The sequence below is a fragment of the Rhinolophus sinicus genome, linkage group LG15, assembly GCF_036562045.2.
Source record: "Rhinolophus sinicus isolate RSC01 linkage group LG15, ASM3656204v1, whole genome shotgun sequence".
Classification (NCBI taxonomy): Eukaryota; Metazoa; Chordata; class Mammalia; order Chiroptera; family Rhinolophidae; genus Rhinolophus; species Rhinolophus sinicus.
This window is the reverse complement of record NC_133764.1, coordinates 42,679,079-42,698,482: the sequence shown is the minus strand read 5'-3', so window position 1 is coordinate 42,698,482 and position 19,404 is coordinate 42,679,079. Positions and strand designations below refer to the sequence as shown.

Sequence of the window (19,404 nt, the reverse complement as noted above, 5' to 3'; positions counted from 1 at the left end):
TCCTGCTGACACCTCTATCTGGGGCTTAGAGCCTCTAGAACTGTGAGACAATGCTTTACTGTTATTCAAACCACCAAGTTTGTGGTAATTTGTTAAAGCAGTCCTAGCAAACGAATACAATAGGCATGTCACGAACGCAACCAGTCTTTACATCCTCTTCCCCATTAGCTAAAAGGCTACATGAAGCTCACCTGCATCCTTGTTATATAGACAGGTTTGTTCATTATTATCCAACTTGCTGTCTCATAGCAGGGTGGGATAGTCATCGACCCATCATACGTAATGAAACTAGAGGTCTCTGGATATAGTTCCTCTATATTAAGTCCCTGTAGTAAATATGCATCATCTAAAGAAGGAAAGAAGATTTAAGGATTAGGTTTCTTGAGAAAGTGCTGGTATTGCTGACTTTCCCCCCCCCCTTTTCTGATTGCAAAAGACGGTATCTGTCAGGAGAGGCTGCAGTAACAACAGTCCCCCAGATCTCGATCATGTTAAACAATAAAGGTTTATTTCTTGCTCACATGTCCACTCTAGGTTGGCCGAGGGCTTCTTCCATGTCATTGTTGCCCACATTCTGTGACCCAGATTCTTAGTTTGGCTGCTATCTGGACACTTGTAAGTTGCAATGATAGGAGGAGAAGAAGCATGGTCACACACATGTTGGCTCTTAAAGCTCCCAGCTCAGAAGTGGCACATGTCACTTCTGTATCCATTTTGGTAGCCGAAGAAGTCATGTGTCCAAGGTCGACGTTAGGAATGAGGGGAAGCACATTCTTCCTGCAGGAGGGGGCACTGAGTCTTGGTGAACAGAAACCTAGTCTACCACAAGGACACAGGAAGAGCCAAGTCCTTGGTTATGGTCCCTGAGACTGGGACCCACAGCGTGATAGTCATGATGAAATGTACTGTTAAAAGTGCAGGACCTGTGGAAACAGTGCCTGGTCACCATTCCTATTTCTTAACATTGCTTAATTAAAAAAAAAAAAATTAGGAAAATAGTTTTAGAAAGAAAAGTAAGTTAGGCCAAATCCTACCATGAGATTTAACAGTTAAGTTCCACAACTGATTTCACTTTTGTGGATCTCCTTTCCATCAGGCCCAAGCGGATAGCCTTTTCTCTTGTACCTACTTGAGGTAAACACACCCATAGATCTTTTATTATTAAATTTACTGTTTCAATTATAAAAGTGGCATAAGTACATATCAGACTCTATGGAGAAAAGAGAGAAAAAAGACAATAATAACACAGACCATCTAAAACAATTGTCATTAATATTTTTCCTTCTGATTTTTTTTTCCATTTAATGCATTGGTTGTATTTTTATGAAACTGTAATGTACTGGAGTTTTCAAATCTCAATAAATTGCAACGAACCTCTCTTACTCCACTCTCCTCTTCTCCCTTCAATCCTTGTTGTGCACACTCTTGCTCTCCCCTCCTGGCTACTGAATCACCGTATTTTCCCGGCCCCATTCCTTCTAGGGTTCTGTTGCTTGCTGACTCCTGATTTTCTACCTGCTTCTCTCAGTGCTGGCATTTCCTGAGGCTCAGGCCAAGGCTATTTTTCACCCCCCACTCTACACTCTCATCGTAGGGTAGCCCATCTGCATTCATGGCTTCCATTGCCCTCTGTACCCAAGTGATCTATGTGTCCAGAGGTCTTGCACCCCCTGATTTGCCATGAGTGTCCACCACAGTGGCCTATCCAGGAGGCCTGGAGAACACCTGGCAAGGACCCAAAGCCTGGCTGGCTGAGGCATGAGACTGGGTCCTCCAGTCCCCCTGGACGTATGTATGTTCTAATCCACGTGTTCAACTCCCAGTGGGAAAGGACTAACTCTTCAGTGGTTGATACAATCTTTCAAGTTTAGAACTGTGCACAGATAGCTGGAAACTCATACTGACCTAGTGAGATTGTTTAGGCAGATAATAATATCCTCACGGACAAGACACTGAAGATCAGAGAGGTAGCGTGACCTGCCCAAGGTCCCAGAGCTAGCTGGTGACTGCAGAGTGGGAACTGAAACCCAGCTCTCCTGACCTCCAGACCGCCATCATTCAACAAACGTTCACTAAGTACCTCTTTGTCCAGGACACAGGGTGAGGCTCCAGGGATAGAGCAGGGAACGAGAAGGATGCAGTGCCTGCCCTCATTCTAGTTGAAGAGACAGACAACAAATGGCAAAGTAAATATATGTAGTAATATCAGGTGGTGATAAGGGCACCTTGGCCTGGCCTGTACCTACCTACTGATCCTGAGCATTAAGGCTGCTAATCCGTTCTCCTGGGCAAAGGCCCCCTTCCTGTCCCATCTCTTCCTCCAGAAATTCCTCGCTCAAGTTTCTCTGATAAGAAAGAGCCACCTCTGCCAAGGGAACCTGAACTTCAGTGTTCCTTCACTTGTTAATTAACAAGAAATCCACGGAGCTACTGGTTTAGAACTATGTAAACAGAAGCACCATTTGCCTGCTCTGTCCCAAGCAGCCCCTCTTGGCCTCCGACTACTCTGATGGGGTAACTGAACCTCTCCAGGGTTCTGTCCATATAGTGCCTGCGAGAGAGACAGATTGGCTAAGTTGGATGTGGAGACCGACCTTAGGACAAAGGACTTTCTTCCACTTCCCATGTAAAAGTTTCTGCCTTTCCATCACAGCATCAGGGAATCGGGACAAGCCCAAGGGAGACACTGTGACTGGTACACGGCTGAGATGGGTCTGCATTCTGGCCCATTTGGTTAGCTGCTTCCGTGACAAAGTCATAATGCCCGGAGCACACAATGAGGTGATGGTCCTCGAGATTTAGATCAGGTACCATCGCAAAGAGCTTATGTTGAGTGTCTATCTTTTGGCTCTGTTTCTTAATCCCCTAGTATGTGTCAGGCACGAAGCTAGGCATGGGCGAGCAGGACATAATTATGTGGAGGCGGCAAAGAGCAGCAAAGACAGTTATATGTATCTGCACTGGGTACATGGAGAGGTTGTCAGTTCTGCCAGGGGGTGGGACTCGGGAGAGGATTAACTGAGGAGCTGACCTGAACTGCGTCTTGAATGACAGGAGGTAATCAGTATGGGGCTGGCAGGGGTAGGGGGGTGGCTCTCAAGGGCCCTGTAGGCAGTCACGCTAGAGAAAGAGCTAAGGACAGCTGAGAGCTATGTACAGAGCGGTGCACGCCCAGGGACAGCTGGAGTGTGGGCACGATGCAGGGGGAAGGGTGTCGTGAGAAATGAGGCTGGAGAGTGAACGCAGGCCACATCCAGAAGGCCCTTCTCTGTGCTGTGGGGAGTTCGGGCTTCATCCCATAGGCAATGTGGAGCTACTGAAGGGTTTTAAGCAGGGGGGTAGTGGGATCAGATTTGTAACTCTGACGGTGCTTTGGCTTGAGGATTAACATATTGAATGAGAGAAGGAAGCACTGGGCACATCTTTATGAAAGGTCAATGTGATCTGTTTAACCAAGCTTGCACGCGGAGCATACTGGGTACTCTAGCATGCTGCCATTATTGCATTGTATTTTATTCAGGGCTGTAGGCAGGAGGGAGGAAAGGAGGCAGTAGAATGAGGGGCATTCCAGGCATGACTGGAGGAAAGAAAAAGAACATTTATGTCTCTCCAAAACTAAAACGAGCCTCTGTGTTGCATCCACACTTGAGAAAAAGATTTGTATGTATGTGTTTGTGTGTGTGGGGGGTGAGGGGACAGGCTAGGAGCAAGAGGCAAAAGGTCATTATGTTCGTGGATATGAACAGAATGGATACGCCACACAGCAGGGTAACATGTTTGCAAAACACCAGTGTTCTGATGGTACCCCAGGCTCCACCCACTGCGGTCCTGCCAGGAGTTTCCCTTCATCCTCAGAGAAGGTGGGCAGCTTCCGCCCTCCCACGATCCTCATTCACTAATGTTATGTCCATGAAGCTCGCTAATAATCTTACTTTACCCTTTGCCCTCTTTATTTCCTCACACTACAGGACTTGGAGAGACCCAGTGCGGAGGGTGTGAGCTTTGGACTCAGCTGTGAGCGTGAACGTGAGGGCTGATTTTGCTGCTTCCCATCGGGTGCCCTTGGATATGCAGGTGACCTTCTGATTCCACATTGGTTGTATGCAGATAGGACTAGACAGTGGACTGAATGTGTGTCCCCCCCAGTTCATATGTTGATGTCCTAACCCTTAATGTGATGATTTTAGGAAGTGGGGCCTTTAGGAGGTGATTAGGTCTTGAGAGTGGAGCCCCCACGAATGGCATTTGTGCTCCTATAAAAGGGACTCCGAGGGTTCTCTCACCTTCTTTCTGCCATGTGAGAACACAGCAAGAATTCTGAAACCCAGAAGAGGGTTCTCACCCCAGAGCTCAACCATGCTGGCACTCTGATCTTGGACATTCAGCCTCCAGAACTGTGAGAAGTAAACGTCTGGTGTTTATATGGTATTTTCTTATAGCACCCTGAAATGACTAAGAGAGGGTTGTCTGAGGAACAAATGAGATCATGCTTTTCAATTACTTGGCACAAGGCCTGGTAAATACTCAGTGATGCTGGGTAGCATTGATGCCGCTCCACCCTTCCTGGGGTGTCCTTGCCCAGTTTCTCCAGGATAACCACTGCTTGACCTCCCTGAGGCCTCCTGGCTCTCCTCAGCTGGTTTGGTGCCTTCGTTTTTCACCATATTTACTGAATTAGGTTGCCAACAATCACTTACTTTTAAAAAATGTCCTCCTTAAACTGAGCCTTTGGGAAAAGGGTTTCCATCTTTTATCTGTGAATCCCCAAGCCCCATCATGGGGTCCACTATTGAGTGGATGCTCAATAGAGATTAGTTGAATGCGTGAACGAGAGGGTTTCTGTCCAGCAGCTCCACCTGCTGGTGGTGCTGGGCATAAACTAAGGGAGGAAGAGGCAACATCATCTGTCAGATGATGGGGAAAATTCTCTGAGGCTCCAGTCTGTACCATTAACAGGCTGGAGGGAATGCTGCCCACTATCACCCCATATAAATCACACCCAAAGATAGCAGAGTGCCACTGAGAGTGTTCCCTGTCTCCATATGGCATTACTGTGTTTCTATACCAAGCATGCCTGAACCCTCATACGTATTTACATTGATGTAATTGGTGTGTTTTTATTTAACATGTAAGGTTTGTCCTCATGACTGACCACTCTGCTTTGAAGCCTGCCATTAAATCAGTGTTTTATCTTTTAGGGATTAGAATTTGAGAACCACATGCTACCTTTTTGCATCTTCTTTTCTCTCTATGGGGACTAGCTTGGTGTGTTTGGCAGGACAGAAGCAGTGGAACCCAAGAAAAGAATATGGGCAAATCCAGCAGTTTTCAGTCCCAGTGTCAAGGGACACTGGGGTGTCTTCCATGGCTGATCAGGACAGGAATTATTATCACCCACAGACTACCTCGTTCATGCAGCAGCCTGCAGAAAAAAATTGCTTTGGCACTGTAGACCAAAAGAGCCTAAGAACTAATGCACTGGCAAGTGGATTCTGCTCTCCAAACTCTCATGGCTCTATTCAGTAGTAAGAGTGGCAAAGATCCAGAGGAGGTCAGAGCTGTTCATGAGTAGAGAAATACAAATGTGAGGTGAAGCTCCGAGGCCAGCCGGGTGATCACGCCTGCCTCTGCTTGCTTGCTTCAAGGAGTTACTGAGAAGTGATGTCAGAAGTTCAAATAAATTTTCATGGCTAGCTTTAAAGAGAGGTCTATCTATCATCTATCTATCTATCTATCTATCTATCTATCTATCTATCTATCTATCTATCTATCATCTATCTATCTATCTATCTATCATCTATCGATCTCTATATCAGTCTATCTATCATCATCATTTATCTATCTTAGGAGAATATAGCTTATAGAGGACTTGAAGAAGGAGTCTTAACTCAAGTTTAAGTTCTAATTGTGGCTTTGCCAGTAACTTCCTCCTCCTTCAGGGCTAAGTCACGTAACCTCTTGCTTGGGGGCACCAGACTATTCTGGACATAGCTAAAGTCATCTTCAGGTTAAAAAAAAAAATCTATAAACTCCCAAATGCCCTTCAACAGAAACAAGTTTACACAGACAAGTTTATCTTAAGTAGGTCAAATTTTTGGTATGACAGTGTTGTAGTGTTTTACATGTTGGCTACATCTTTATAGCGCAAGAAAACCCCTTGGGTAATCAATAAGGACAGAATATTTATACACCATTTACAGCCCAATCTTATTCTTCCAAATGACTGTAGAAGTTGATAGCTGTGCTCTTGACTTTATGACATGCTCTGGCTGTCTATCAATTATGTCATGTTGAGTTCTTAGTCGTAGACACAATTCCCAAGCTGACTTAAAATTGTTTCGTTTTTTAAGAGAAACACTATGATGAAATACCTAGAACCGCACAATGGGGGAATCTTCCCTTAATCAGCGCTTTAACGACAGCCTCTGTTAAATGCATCGCATTTACTTATGCGGACCACTGATGAGATTTAACTTTGTCTGGCTCCCTGCTTATGCAGTTCCCATTCAAAGAGAACAATGCCAACGAGAAAAAGGCTTGGCAGTTCCAGAGATCAATACCGGACTTGCTTCTGATCAATATGGAACTGCTTGGCAATTTTCTCACATAGAATGACATTTCCCCTTGTAATCTGGGGCACATTCAACTGAAATGAAAAACGGCAATTACTAAAGCATAAAGTAATATGATTTTTTTCTTTGTTTTACACAAACAATAAATGAAAAAAAGAGCCTCCGAAAACTGGATTCATGGAGGTAAGCTGCTCCTTTTTTTGTTTTCCACTGACTTCAGTTACTACTTAGATTGCACCATGGGAAGGGGCGTGCTGCATTTTGCATTCTGTGAAAATATTTCCGAAGCCATTCACTTGAAATGAAAGTACAAGTTCAATTAAGCATAGAGAACGGCACCAGGAGCAATATGCTTCAAGTCCCCAGCGATATTTCATCACATTTAACACAGCGTCCTTCTGAGGAGCGGGTGCACAGAACACTTCCTGAGGAACGGAGAAGTATAAGGCACTTACCTACACATCCATCTTTTCGCCTGGGTGGGGGTGGGGGGGCTGAAGCAAAGTTACAAACAGGCAAGGCTAAAAAAGAAGTTTTAAAAGGGGCTCATACTGGGTGTTAAAACACCATGTGGAAAATCTCTCCTCCAAAAGCCTTCAGCTGTGCTTTTATTTCCTCAGAGGAAATATAGTAAGACAATAGCCAGACCCTTTAAAATTCGGAATCTGTGATCTTTTGGATTCTTATTGGACTGAAGTTCACCATTATATGTACTATCTATGACATGAATGGAGTCTGGGAAGCAGAAAGAGAAGCTACCAAAATGATACACTGTCCTAGGACATTGGAAGAAAGAGTTCATTTGTATGCAGTGTCCTAGTCACGAGTCCCTCTCACCCATTTAAGAATGCTCTTTTGCACTTCACTGGTCACTGATTTCACCACTTTAAAATATCATAAAATTAAAAAAAATAATGCTAGTTTGATGAAGTCAAGTGGATACTAAAATGATATGAATGTTACCTTTTATATAATCAGGGCTCTGTGCCTGCTAATTAATTAACACAAGGAAAACGGAGGGATATTGGCAGTATTCGAAAACATTACATTAAAAAAAATTAAAATAATTTGAGTAAATGACCAATATCTCCTCCAGCAAAATCTATTCAGAAAATCCATTTTTTTCAATGTCATGATTTCAGTCCTGACCCTCAATCTGTTGAAGGGGCATTTAACTTTAATAAAATGGATTTTCTGTAGAAGACTTTGTAAATTCAACCTGAAATTAATTCAGGCTGGTCTTTTCCATTGTTGGTCTGGGTTAGTGACAGTGTTCTACAAAATTTGCTCAGACATATGAAATCTACACTTCCAAGGAAAGTCGTGGAACCTCATTAAGCCGTCACTATCAACTGCATGGGTTCACACACAGAAACTGTGCTTCATTCAAAGTAAGCCAGTGGTTGCCTGGGTGCCCTGTACTGTATTTATCTTGATCATATTTTTTATTTGGCATCAAAGTGTGACCTACCTCCCACCTTTCAGGACCACGGAGTTTCAGACAACTTAGGAACACACAAAATTATCCACCTAGTTTATAATAGTCATTGTCTGGTCAATTGCTTCATTACCATGCTTAGTCCTCACCCCACCCTTAACACCAGTATTAATATCTTCACTTTATTGATAAAGAAATCGTTATCACAGAGATGTTAAGAAACTTGCCTGCAGCTACACAGCAAAGGCAGTGGTAGCCAGGAGCCCAAGTCTGCTTAGCTCCATCTCTCTTCACTAAATACTTTGTTTCCCATAGTATGGTGGGTTTCACCAGCTTGATATCTGGCTCCCCAGTCTTTTGGCAAGATTCTCCTTCTTTCTTCCTTTTATGGATTCCCTGGCATCGATTTTCTTAACTGGCTCAATACACTGATTTTGCACAATTCCTCCCCCCCCCCCCCCCCCCCGTCATCTAATCTATCATCCAACCAAACAAATGGACTGTGTCCATGTAAACTGCTCCTCTTTGGTGGTGACGCTTCCCTGCTCGCATGCTTGCTCTCGCCTCCTCACACCTCCTCAGCTAGTGGATGAGGCAGACACACACAAGCCTCTTCCAGGGTGGGATTTAAAAGATATCTTTAGAAATGATTTGCAGTCCTAAGTCATGAGGATTGGAGCTGCTCTTTCAAAAGTGAGGACATGTCCGCCTCTCTTCTCTATTTATTCTCACTCCCATGATTTTCCCCAAGTTTAAATGCCATCTGGATCCCAGTGACTTCCACATTTATATCTTCAATTCTCTCTCTTGAAACCCAGACTCCTATAGCCAACTGCTTACTCCACACCTTTTCTTGCATGCCCCATAGACATCTCAAGCTTGTTTGAAACGTCTAGTTCCCTTCCCACCCACAAATATACCTCAGCTACAGTCTTCCCATCTCGGTTGATGGAAATGCCTTCCTTCCAGTCGCTCAGGCTAAAAACCTTGTAGTCATTCTGGACTCTTCCCTTCTGATCTATAAAGACATCTCTTGGCTCTTTCTTCAAAATAGACCAGATCGTTTCTCCCCACTGCCCCCATGTTAGCCTGGCCATCATCAGCCTGTCTCGTCATTCGGATTGCTGCCACCATCTCCCAAATCTTATCCTTACCCCTCTCTAGTCTATTCTTTACCAAACAAACACAGAGATCCGTTTGTCAGTGGATTATGTCATTTTCTGCTTAAAGTGTTAGATTGATTCTCCTGACAGTGGCCTCTGAGGGAAAGGCTGATGGGGACGGTAGCCATGACTTCTCTGGCTACTATGTATACCAATAATGCCAGTGCCACTAGGTCCCTCTGGGTGACACTGATTTCCATCGGTGGTCCCGTGCCAGGGGACAGACAGGAGTTGCAGAGAGCTTAGGATGGCATGAGCCTGAACTTTTAAAGTGCTCTCCAGTTCTGTGGTTACTTACGTCCTTCCTGAGTGCAAACCCATGCAAAAAAGCAAAAAGATCGCTCTTCAAACTGAACCAAAGCTGGAATTAAGAGAAAGACATGCCGACACATTTCATGAAAAATGAGAGCCTTGTGGAGCCACGCTGGCCGAGCTGGCCTGCAGTCCTGTAGCTGGGAGCAGAGCCACCACTGACCCGCAGAAGCAGTGCGACCTCAATGCTTATCACCGAATGCTTGTTTATTATGCAGAAGTTGCCGACTTAATGGCCACTTCCTAGATGTGTGTCCTTGTCAATTGACTTCACTTCCTGGGGCCCTGGTTTCCTCATCTGCAAACTGGGACAGCAATCATACCTATTTTGAAGGTAGGTACTTTGTGTGCACTGGGAAAGGTACTCTCTGGAAAGCTCTTGGCACAGAACCTGGAGTACAGAAAGTGCTCTGTTAGCGTCCCCTCCATATTCCTGCAGCTCAGCCTTTTACAGAGTGGGTGCCACATCTAAGTGACGGGGCAAATTGAAGTTGCGCTGGGCTGTAAGTCTGTGTTGCAGCAGCAGAAGGGGCTCGTTGAGAGATGGGGTGGGGGTTGAGGTCACGTGTCCCTGGGTAGTGTGGTTGGGCGGCAGTGGGGGGAAATGGATTTATTTGTATCTTAGAAACAGGCAGGGCCGAGCAGGTGGTGTTGTCCTCTCAACTGGAATTCGCGGGCTGATGCCAGCGTCACCTGCTGCCTCCTGCAGAGACTCTGGAGAGACTTCCAGGCTTGTATTTCCCACCTACTGGCTGTGTCCCTGTGAGTGACTGTTTCAGAAAACCCCCTGCTTGCTGCCTGGCCAACCTTCCACAGGCTGGCTGGCTGCCTCAGGGAGTTTAGCTGGAGGGAAGAGTGCTGGCACTTTCCTGCTGAGCAAATCAATCCGTTCAGCCACAGTGTTCTGGGCATAGTGGCATCTAGGCCATTCCCATATGTAGGGGTCATCATTATCCCTGCGGTGTCACTCCTTTAGGTATGTGATAAATGTGCAACTGGGAACACCTCCATTATTCCCCAATGAGTGTAAGAGCACAAAATACCTGTGATTAGGGGGCCTAAAGCAGTTACCTCTCCCCATGGGAGTCTCTTTATCTTCCTGTATTTTCCCGTGGCCCAGACAGATAGACGATGAGGGACAGAAGGAGGAGGGGTTCCTGCTCTCTTCTATTTGCATTTCTAGAAGGGTGTCTCAAGAGGTGCTGAGGGCATTTCTTTAAATACACCTTCTGCATACACTCCTCAGCATGACATCAAGACCCTTCAAAGTCTGGCTCCAGACCATCTTTCCTGCCATTCTCTCTGCCCCATCACTGCTACCACAGGGGGCAATTCATTCCTCCATTAACTGAGGCCATCACCAATGTTTACTGGGTCTACTGTTAGACGAAGAGCTGATGAAGATACTTCCTCCCTTTGAACTCTTTCTAGTCCTTCTAATGGTCTCCTTGCTTTGGATCTTGGTCTAGAGGCTTACAATGTCCTCCCTCTTTCCTTCTCTCTATCTTTCTCCCTCCTTTCCTCCCTCCATCCCTCCTTCTCTCTGTCTCCATCCCTCCTTCTCTCTGTCTTCCTTCCTCCCTCCTTCTGTCTCTCTCCCTCCCTCCCTCTTTCCCTCCCTTCCTCTTTTCTTTCTTTCCCCAGCAAATAATTATTCATATCCAGTCCTTATTTGAATGGCACCTGCTTTGTGCAACCTTGCCATGTAATTCTAAGCAGATTTTCAATGATCTGAAAGAATTATCTTTGTATTTTTAACATTGAACTTGTTACCCCAATCTTTATAATACACTATGATATGTCTGTCTCTCTAACTCTAGAATGTGGGCCTTGTGGACAGGAAACATGTTCTATTGGTCTCTCTATATCCTTGCACTCAGGAGCCACTCAATAAATATTTGCAGGGTGCGTGAACAAATGAAGGAAGGTCTTGGGTGTTAACATTGATACCCGCTTTAGCTATTGCCAGCGTGTGCCCTTCTCAGTTCCCACAGACCTCATGGGGGTGGCAGTCAGCAGGGACACTTCATTTGAAATAGATGAAGTTGAAATTTCCCTTAGCCACCAAACAGCCACCCATCATTGGTCCCAACAAGCTCTGTTACCCTGGCTGTCCAGCCCCTATTTGCACCCGAATCGATATGTGTTCCCGAGGACACCTTTCCATAGCACAGATCCACGTGGATGCTTTCTTTTTCAGCAGCAGTCACGTCACTTCATATTAATCAGACCAGTGCTGGGGGTGGGGCAGGGAGGAAAGTCCCACTAATGATGGACTCTGCAGCTGGCAATGTGTTAGATTGTGTGTTGGGACTTAATGTGTGATTTCACGGCTTTTCATGGTCTCTAAACTGCAAATTCAAGATTATTTGAAAACAGTTTATTTAATTTTCATGGTTTTTTAATCAAAAAAGTTAAAAGACTAATAATGTTTTATGGGTGGTTATCAAATGTGCTATTTGCACATGTGGCAGAAATGTCTTCCTTAGCTGAGCAAACTAAGTGTGCATTTAGAGAGGACTCCATAGGGGTACTGATGAGGAAGGGCAGGGTAGTCCTGGAGATAACTTAGTTCATTCTTTAGGTGATGCTCGTCTAGGTGGAGGGTAATTCTCCAGGTTCATTCATCACTCCCACTGCCTGTCCCCACCCCAATCTATCTCTTCATATGGAAGAGCCTTGGCAGTGAGAACCTGTGGGAAGGGCTGGTGCCTGGCCCATCTGTTTATTCAGGGAGCCTCGCCTCGTGTCAAGGGGCAAGTGTGTAGGAAATGTTTGCTGAACGAATGAATAAATGACTGAGGAAGGGTTCTCCATACACTCCCTCCAGCAGTCCAAGCTGAGACCTGAAAGCATTCACTCTGTCTTTCCCACATCACTGTGGGAAGCAGAGACAGCAGGCGTAGCTGAACTTCTCAGTGGTGGAGGACATTCCAAGGGGATGTGAGGTGTCAGAATGTTTGCACGCTGCTTTTAACTTTTGCGATTCAGAATCCTAGAGATTGAAGGACCTTAGAAACCTGAAGTTCAACTTCTTCACTTTATAGATGAGGAAACAGAGTCCAAATGAGGAAGTTCCTTGCTTAAGGACAAAGTTGGGACTAGAATCTCACTTTCCTGCTCACTCCCAATTAGGTAAATTGTTTTTCGTTTTTGTTTGTTTGTTTGTTTTGTACTGACTTCTTTCATCTCATGGTGTGTGCTGTTTCACGTAACTTTTTGCAAATTCTGAAACTTCTGGGATTGTTGTGAATGACAGTAGCACAATTTCCCTCTTTTCCCTTTTGATTTTGTACTGTTCTCTCTTTTGTGCTTAAAGATTCTAGGGATAAAACACTCTGGAAACCTAAGAAAGCTGGACAGAGTCGTCTAGATCAGTGCGTCACACATAAGATTAAGAAAGATGTCAGCAACTGCATGGGAGAAGATATTTGCAAACAATGCCTCTGATAAGGGGCTAATATCCAAAATACATAAGGAACTCATAGAACTCAACAGCAAAAAGACAACCAATCCAATTAAAAAATAGGCAGAGGACACGCACAGAAACTTCTCCCAACAAGACATACAAATGGCCCACAGATATATGAAAAAATGTTCAACTTCATTAGCTACTAGGGAAATGCAAATCCAAACCACAATGAGATACCACCCACACTGGTTAGAATGGCTTTCATCAACAAGACAAATAATAACAAGTGTTGGAGAGACTGTGGAGAAAAAGGAACCCTCATACACTGTCGTTGGGAATGTAAATTGGTACAGCTGCTATGGAAAACAGTACGAAGGTTCCTTAAAAAATTAAGAATAGAGTTATCATATGACCCAGCAATCCCCCTCCCAGGTTTCTACCCAAAAAGTTCTGAAAAATTTATCCATAAAGATATATGTGCTTCGATGTTCGTTGCAGCATTATTTACGGTGGCCAAGACATGGAAACAACCAAAGTGTCCTTAGATAGATGACTGGATAAAGAAGTTGTGGTATACATACACAATGGAATACTATTCGGCGGTAAGAAAAGATGAAATAGTGCCATTTGCGACAGCATGGATGGATCTTGAGATTATTATGCTAAGAGAAATATCAGACAGAAAAAATACAGAACCATATGACTTCACTCATATGTGGGATATAAAACTGAAAGCAACAAAGGAACAAGACAAACAAATGAAGAAACAAATACTCATAGGCACAGACAACAGTTTAGTGGTTACCAGGGGGTAAGGGGAGAGGGGGGTGGTAGAAGAGGGTAAAAGGGATCAAATATATAATGATGGAAGGAAAACTGACTCTGGGTGGTGAACACATAATGCAATACACAAATGATGTGTTATAGAATTGTATACTTGAAACTTATGTAGTTTTGTTGACCACTGTCACCCCAATAAATTTCAATTGATAAAAACCAAAAAAGAAAGAGAAGTGATAATTGACACCACAGAAATATAAAGGATTATTAAGAAACCACTACAAACAATTATATGCCAACAAATTGGACAACCTGGAAGAAATGGGTAAATTCCTAGAACATATAATCTTCCAAGACTGAATCAACGAGAAAAAAAAAATACCTGAACAGACTGATTACTACCAATGAAATCAAATCAGTAATCAAAAAACACCCAACAAACAAAAGTCCTAGAACAGATGTTTTCACAGGTGAATTTTACCAAACATTCAAAGTAGAATTAAAATCTATTCTTCTCAAACTATTCCAAAAAATTCAAGAGGAGGGACGGTTCCCAAGCTCATTTCAAAAACAGAAAGATACCACATTGGCTCCGACTGAAGTCATCCAGCGACCCAGCGACACAGAGAGGGAGATCTAGTCCAGCTTAGGGCCTCGATAGGTGCTGAGGCTGGATCCAAACTACCTGATGAATGCCTTTTCCATCCCACAATTGGCAAAGATCCCAATATGGCCAACTGACATGGTGGAGTTTGTCAGCTAGTAGAGTCTCCCGGCTCATTACCAAGCCATAGGATAACGATGACCATCATCAAAATAATCATTATCGCCATAGACAGACGTGGGTGACAAAGACAACCCAGGGTCTTGGGTTTGAAACGAGCTGCTTCTCAGCCAACCCTGACTCCGCAGAGTGACTCTCTATAGCATTAAAGGATCATGAGGCGGAAACGGGCCCTTGGAGGTCATTAGTTCTGGTTTCTGCCTTCAGACAGGAGTAACCTTTATAGAATAGTTGTTGTATAGGAAATTGAACCGTACTTACTTTTATACGTTATTCTTGTGATAGTATCTCTGTTGAGCATTCGATTAAGAAATGGGTTTGATGAATCAGAAACCTAGGGGAGAAGAGAAAATATTAATGACCGGGCAGTACTATCCCAGGATAAACATTGCCTCCATGCATTTACTTATTCATTCATATTTCCTAGGTGCCTTCCACAAGCCAAACGCTTTGATGGCTGGAAATTCAGAGATCAAAGATAGACTCTGTTCTCCAGAAACCCCAGTCTAGAGAGAGAAGACAGGTAAGTAAACCAATGGTTATAATATAGTATGAACAGTACTATGATAGAGCCACAGGTGTGATGATGTTAGAGGAGGGCCACGCCCATGGAAAATTTGGGGAGCTAAGTAAGGCATGTGCTGATTCTGGAAGGATGGGAGGAAGTGAACAGAGTGCTTTGGTGGTAGAGTGTGGAAAAGAAGTAAAGGTCAAGATAAACAGTACATACAGAAAAACATGCGTGCATACACTACCCTGGGAGAACAAGCCACGCTCAGGCAAGTATTTCAGTGTAGTTGTAGCTGAGACTACGTAACTGAGACTACATCCTCAGTTGTAGCTGAGGGTGGGAGGGGAGGCTAGCGGGGTAGGCAGGGGCTTGCTCATGTCAGGCTTTGAAAGTCTGGACACTCAATGTTAGGACATTTAAACTTTATGCTGTGGCGATGGGGAAACATCAAAGGGTTTTAAGAAGGTAGAGAGTGACATGTTAGGAAGGGGATAGTGATCAAATAGAGAGTGAGAAAGAAAGAGCACCCAGAACAGAGGTATCAGGAGATGAAAACAAATCTCTAAGAAGTAATATAGAAACTTATTATATCACTGCTCATTATTGCATAAATTGACTGTATCATAAGCCATTCCATCCATCCATCCATCCATCTCTTCATCCAGGCATCTATACATCCATATACCCAATAAATATTTATCAGGTGCCCATTATGGGCCAAACCTTGTATTAGATGTTCAGGGATCAGTTCCCGTTTTATGCCCATACCCTTAGGTCTCCAAATTTCTTCTTTGGGAGAACAAGCCAACTGTCAAGGGACTTAAGCCAGGGGACCCCTATTTGGAGACTGTTATGTGCCCCCACATAACCGTGGACACTGTTTTCCTGAAAACCCCATTTTCCTCAGCCTTTTCCAAGGTCCCGTTGTTCATCCTAGTCGTTTCTCTCCTACCTCACTTGGCTCAGCTCTGCTCTGTAATTTATGCCTCAGCTGTTAATCGGATGTTGTGACACATCAACATTTTAAATCTGATTTATTCTGAGGTTTGGAAAAACTGCAGCAGATGATTATTATTATTAGATAAGCAACAGGTAATTTTTAGTTTGGAGAAAGCACAGACTGTTTATTTTCCTGCCATCTGTCTCTCCTTTCCCACAGTTTTCTGGGTGTGTTGTGGTGAGACACATACCAAGGGCGTCTTGGTGAGTGACAATCCTCAATGGAGTTTGTGAAAGCCCACCCACAAACCGAGAAAAGTCTGCCGTGCCCCAGAACCTTTAGTGCCAAATCCAACTTCTACTTTCCCGTCTTCTTCGGCCGTTTAAAAGATAGCCTGAAGCCACCTGTGGGTGCTGACGCACCCCATGCAAGGAGGAGAGCTAAAATACAATGTCGTGGCAGGTAAGGAATCTGTCATGTCCCTTCATCAGGTGCCTTGGGCTCCTGGTACCCAGTGAGCCTGGGCAATGCTAACATTGGGACTGGACCCTTTTGAGCCGATTAAAAATAATTGAAAAATGTCCAAAGTGCATGCAGATGATTTGTGGGCTCCCGTGTGCTGACTGCGTGGGTGAGAGGATAAAATATGTAGTACTGGGTATAAGTGAGCTTAAGTGGGAAGTTAATGGTGTGTGGTTGAGCAGCAATTACAGCCAAATTTCAGTTCCCTGTGGTCATGGGAAGGATGGGGGATTAGGAAGGGACTGAGATAAAGAAAACCGGCAGATAAACAAGTCTCTTATTTTACACAACAACTCCAACCATCTACGGCTCAGCTATTGGCCAGGGTGACATCTCTAGGGCTCAGCTGACCCTGATGTGTGGCCTCTCATTTTCTGTTCCTGCCTATCCTGCAGGGAGCTGGGAACGGGAGGCGGAAAGATCAGAAAGAGGGGAGGCCCGTGCGAGGTTGTGGGCCTCTAGAGACCAAGGGGCCTTTGTCCATCTCCTTTCTAGGTTCCAGTGCCTAGCACAGGGCCGGCCTGAGTCCACACTCAGCCAGTGCTTCGGGATGAGTGAAAGGTGAGTCACAGGTTGGATAACTCACTGTGGAGCATCTGAAAGTTGGTTATGTTGGACAAAGCTAGAAATGCCATGGCTTACTTTGAAATCTAGACAGAAAGCTTCAGGTTCGCCCAGGGAAAGAAAGACCCTTTCATCCTCAGGGTCGGAGACATAAGTTCCGCCCAACAACCCGCAGGGAGGCAGCCAGGACCTGCGTCAGTAACCTCAGGGGAGCAAGCGTTTCTGCAAGCGCTTACGAGACACGCCAGTAGTTTGCTATTGAGGAGGCTGACTTCCTGGCATGTCCATGACCCTGTCTGCTGTAATGTGCCTGCACTTTCAGGATGACATTCTCTGGCTCAGGAGCTTCGAGCAAAGTGAGGCAAAGTCAGGGACTGAGGCTGAGGCTGAGGCACCACCAAAGGACAGGCATTGTTGGGCAGCCCACGTGGGCGTGGGAGTGGCTCCTGGAAGGCCTGGCACTGGGAAAGCCACAGGGGAGGTGAGTGCCTGGACATTCCTGACCCAATACGATGACGTATCTGCAGGCTTCATAACAGTGAGTGTGGCCTGGGTTGAACCCACCAGCTGTTATCCATGTCATGACTGGGGCTGGAGGAGGAATATAGACTTTACCCTGCGCTTGTGGGCAGCACGGGGCTATGGAGGAGATGTGTTGAAATGTCGTTTCCTCTCTTCTTCATCTCAGTGGCTTTCTCCCAGTTCTGATGGGGAGGCATAGGGGTGAATAAGGTCATTAGTATTACAGTCAAGTAAGATCTGGGTTCCTTTCCTAGATGGGCTACTTGGGTGGAGTGCCAGAGAGTCTCTGAACCATTCTTCCCCTCTGCAGGATAGAAACACCAGTGTCCACCCCACTGGTTTATTGGTATATTAGGGTTAAATGATAAAATGTATGTAAAGTACAGTTCTCAGGGCCTGAAAGTCAGGAATCTGTGTGTTATAACAGGGTCTGTGACGATGCCAACCGCTGGAGAGCAGGAACTGGCAGGACCCATTTCTTTGGGATGTCTCCTCAGGTATTATGAAAGCATGATAGCCTAAGAATATGCTTCCCTGGGCAAAAGTCCCTTCCTGTCTTTACTAATGACAAGCTAGAAGAATATGGTGCTGGTGGCCAGGGGCAGCATGTGTCACAAAGTCCCCTGCCCAATAGACAAGCTCTGAGCTGATCCAGGTGCGGGAAAGGAAGCTAGGAGGAAGCGTAGAGTCTTAAGAGGTATGACCAGGCAGAGCAAAGTGCCTGTTGCAAAGGGTGATGCTTTCGGGGAGGGACAGGGAGTCGTGCCTGGGGTGCCCTGTGCCCATTCTTCTGAAAAATGATGACGTCACAACGAGAACTCGGTTCAAAATCCCTAGAGGCAAATGCTCGATTTCTATCGACCATCTTCATGAGAGTCCAAGTTCCTATTGGGGTACTTCCTGTAACGGTCTGGGCCAAAACTTCCCGATGGGTTAGTTAGCACAGGCACTGCCAGTTTTTGGAAATGCCAGACATTGCTTTTATTCTCTTTCTTTTCCAATTAGAAAGACAATCTCTTTTTTTTTCTTTCTTCCTGTAAATTCGCATACCTGTTTCACCCTCCGTCTGTCAAAAATGTTAAAGGCAATTACCTTTTAACAAATTAGAATTGGCTTGGTAGGAGATTTGTTGTTGTTGTTGACTGTTAGAAACATGTGGAGCCGCCCTGGAGTGTCAGAAAGTGAGCATTGGTGGTCTTTGCTTAAGTTGCCCAGGGAGTGGGTGGGGGGTGCTTATGAGGGAGAGGGAGAGGGGAAGATGATACTCAGAGCAATTGCGAAGAAGCTGGAGGAAGGCAGCACCTGGAGGGAAAGGACATCTCACATTTCCTTTGTACCTCTTTTTCCAAGGGGTAGGGCTTTAATCCTGTGGGGTGTCAGTGACCCGCCCCCTCCACTTCTATTACATACTTCTGATTCTTCTGCAGCAGGTGGGACCTGAAGCCTGCCCCTGGATCTAGCACCATTTTTCGCTCTAGGACAGAAGCTGCCCGAATCCGCAGGCCCTGGTGCTCTGAAATGGAACCCATCGTTTTTGCATCTCACTGGGAGGGACCTCATTTTTCATAAATCTCATGGATATAAAAGTCACCACCCTGCAGCTTTTCTTGGGCACAGACACCACGCCTTGTTGTCATTTCTAAGCTCCAACTGGACTGTAAGTGGATATTCTGATTGGGGTGGAATGACAAGAAGAGAAGAATGAAGGAATGCTAGACACTTACTTTTATAAATATAGAAACTACCACCAATCCATTTGGGCTCTTTGCAGCTTCTGTGACATTTGTATATAATTCATGGTTATAGTGGATGAGCTGCACCTGGCAGGAGGGAAAAAAAAACAATAAGAACAACAATCTGGCATTAAAATGTGTGAGGCACAGC

General features: G+C 45.0%; 1 protein-coding gene across 1 annotated transcript in view; it reads right to left on the bottom strand.

Annotated features, from left to right (window-relative positions):
* The window catches only part of CA10 (carbonic anhydrase 10), a 448,736-nt gene that overhangs the window by 5,164 nt on the left and 424,168 nt on the right, over positions 1-19,404 (bottom strand). The window contains exons 6-8 of the mRNA XM_019731018.2: positions 19,245-19,340; positions 14,723-14,795; positions 192-346 (exon numbers count right to left, since the gene is read on the bottom strand). Coding sequence (XP_019586577.1) covers positions 192-346; positions 14,723-14,795; positions 19,245-19,340 — 324 coding nt within the window. The remainder of the gene's footprint in view (positions 1-191; positions 347-14,722; positions 14,796-19,244; positions 19,341-19,404) is intronic.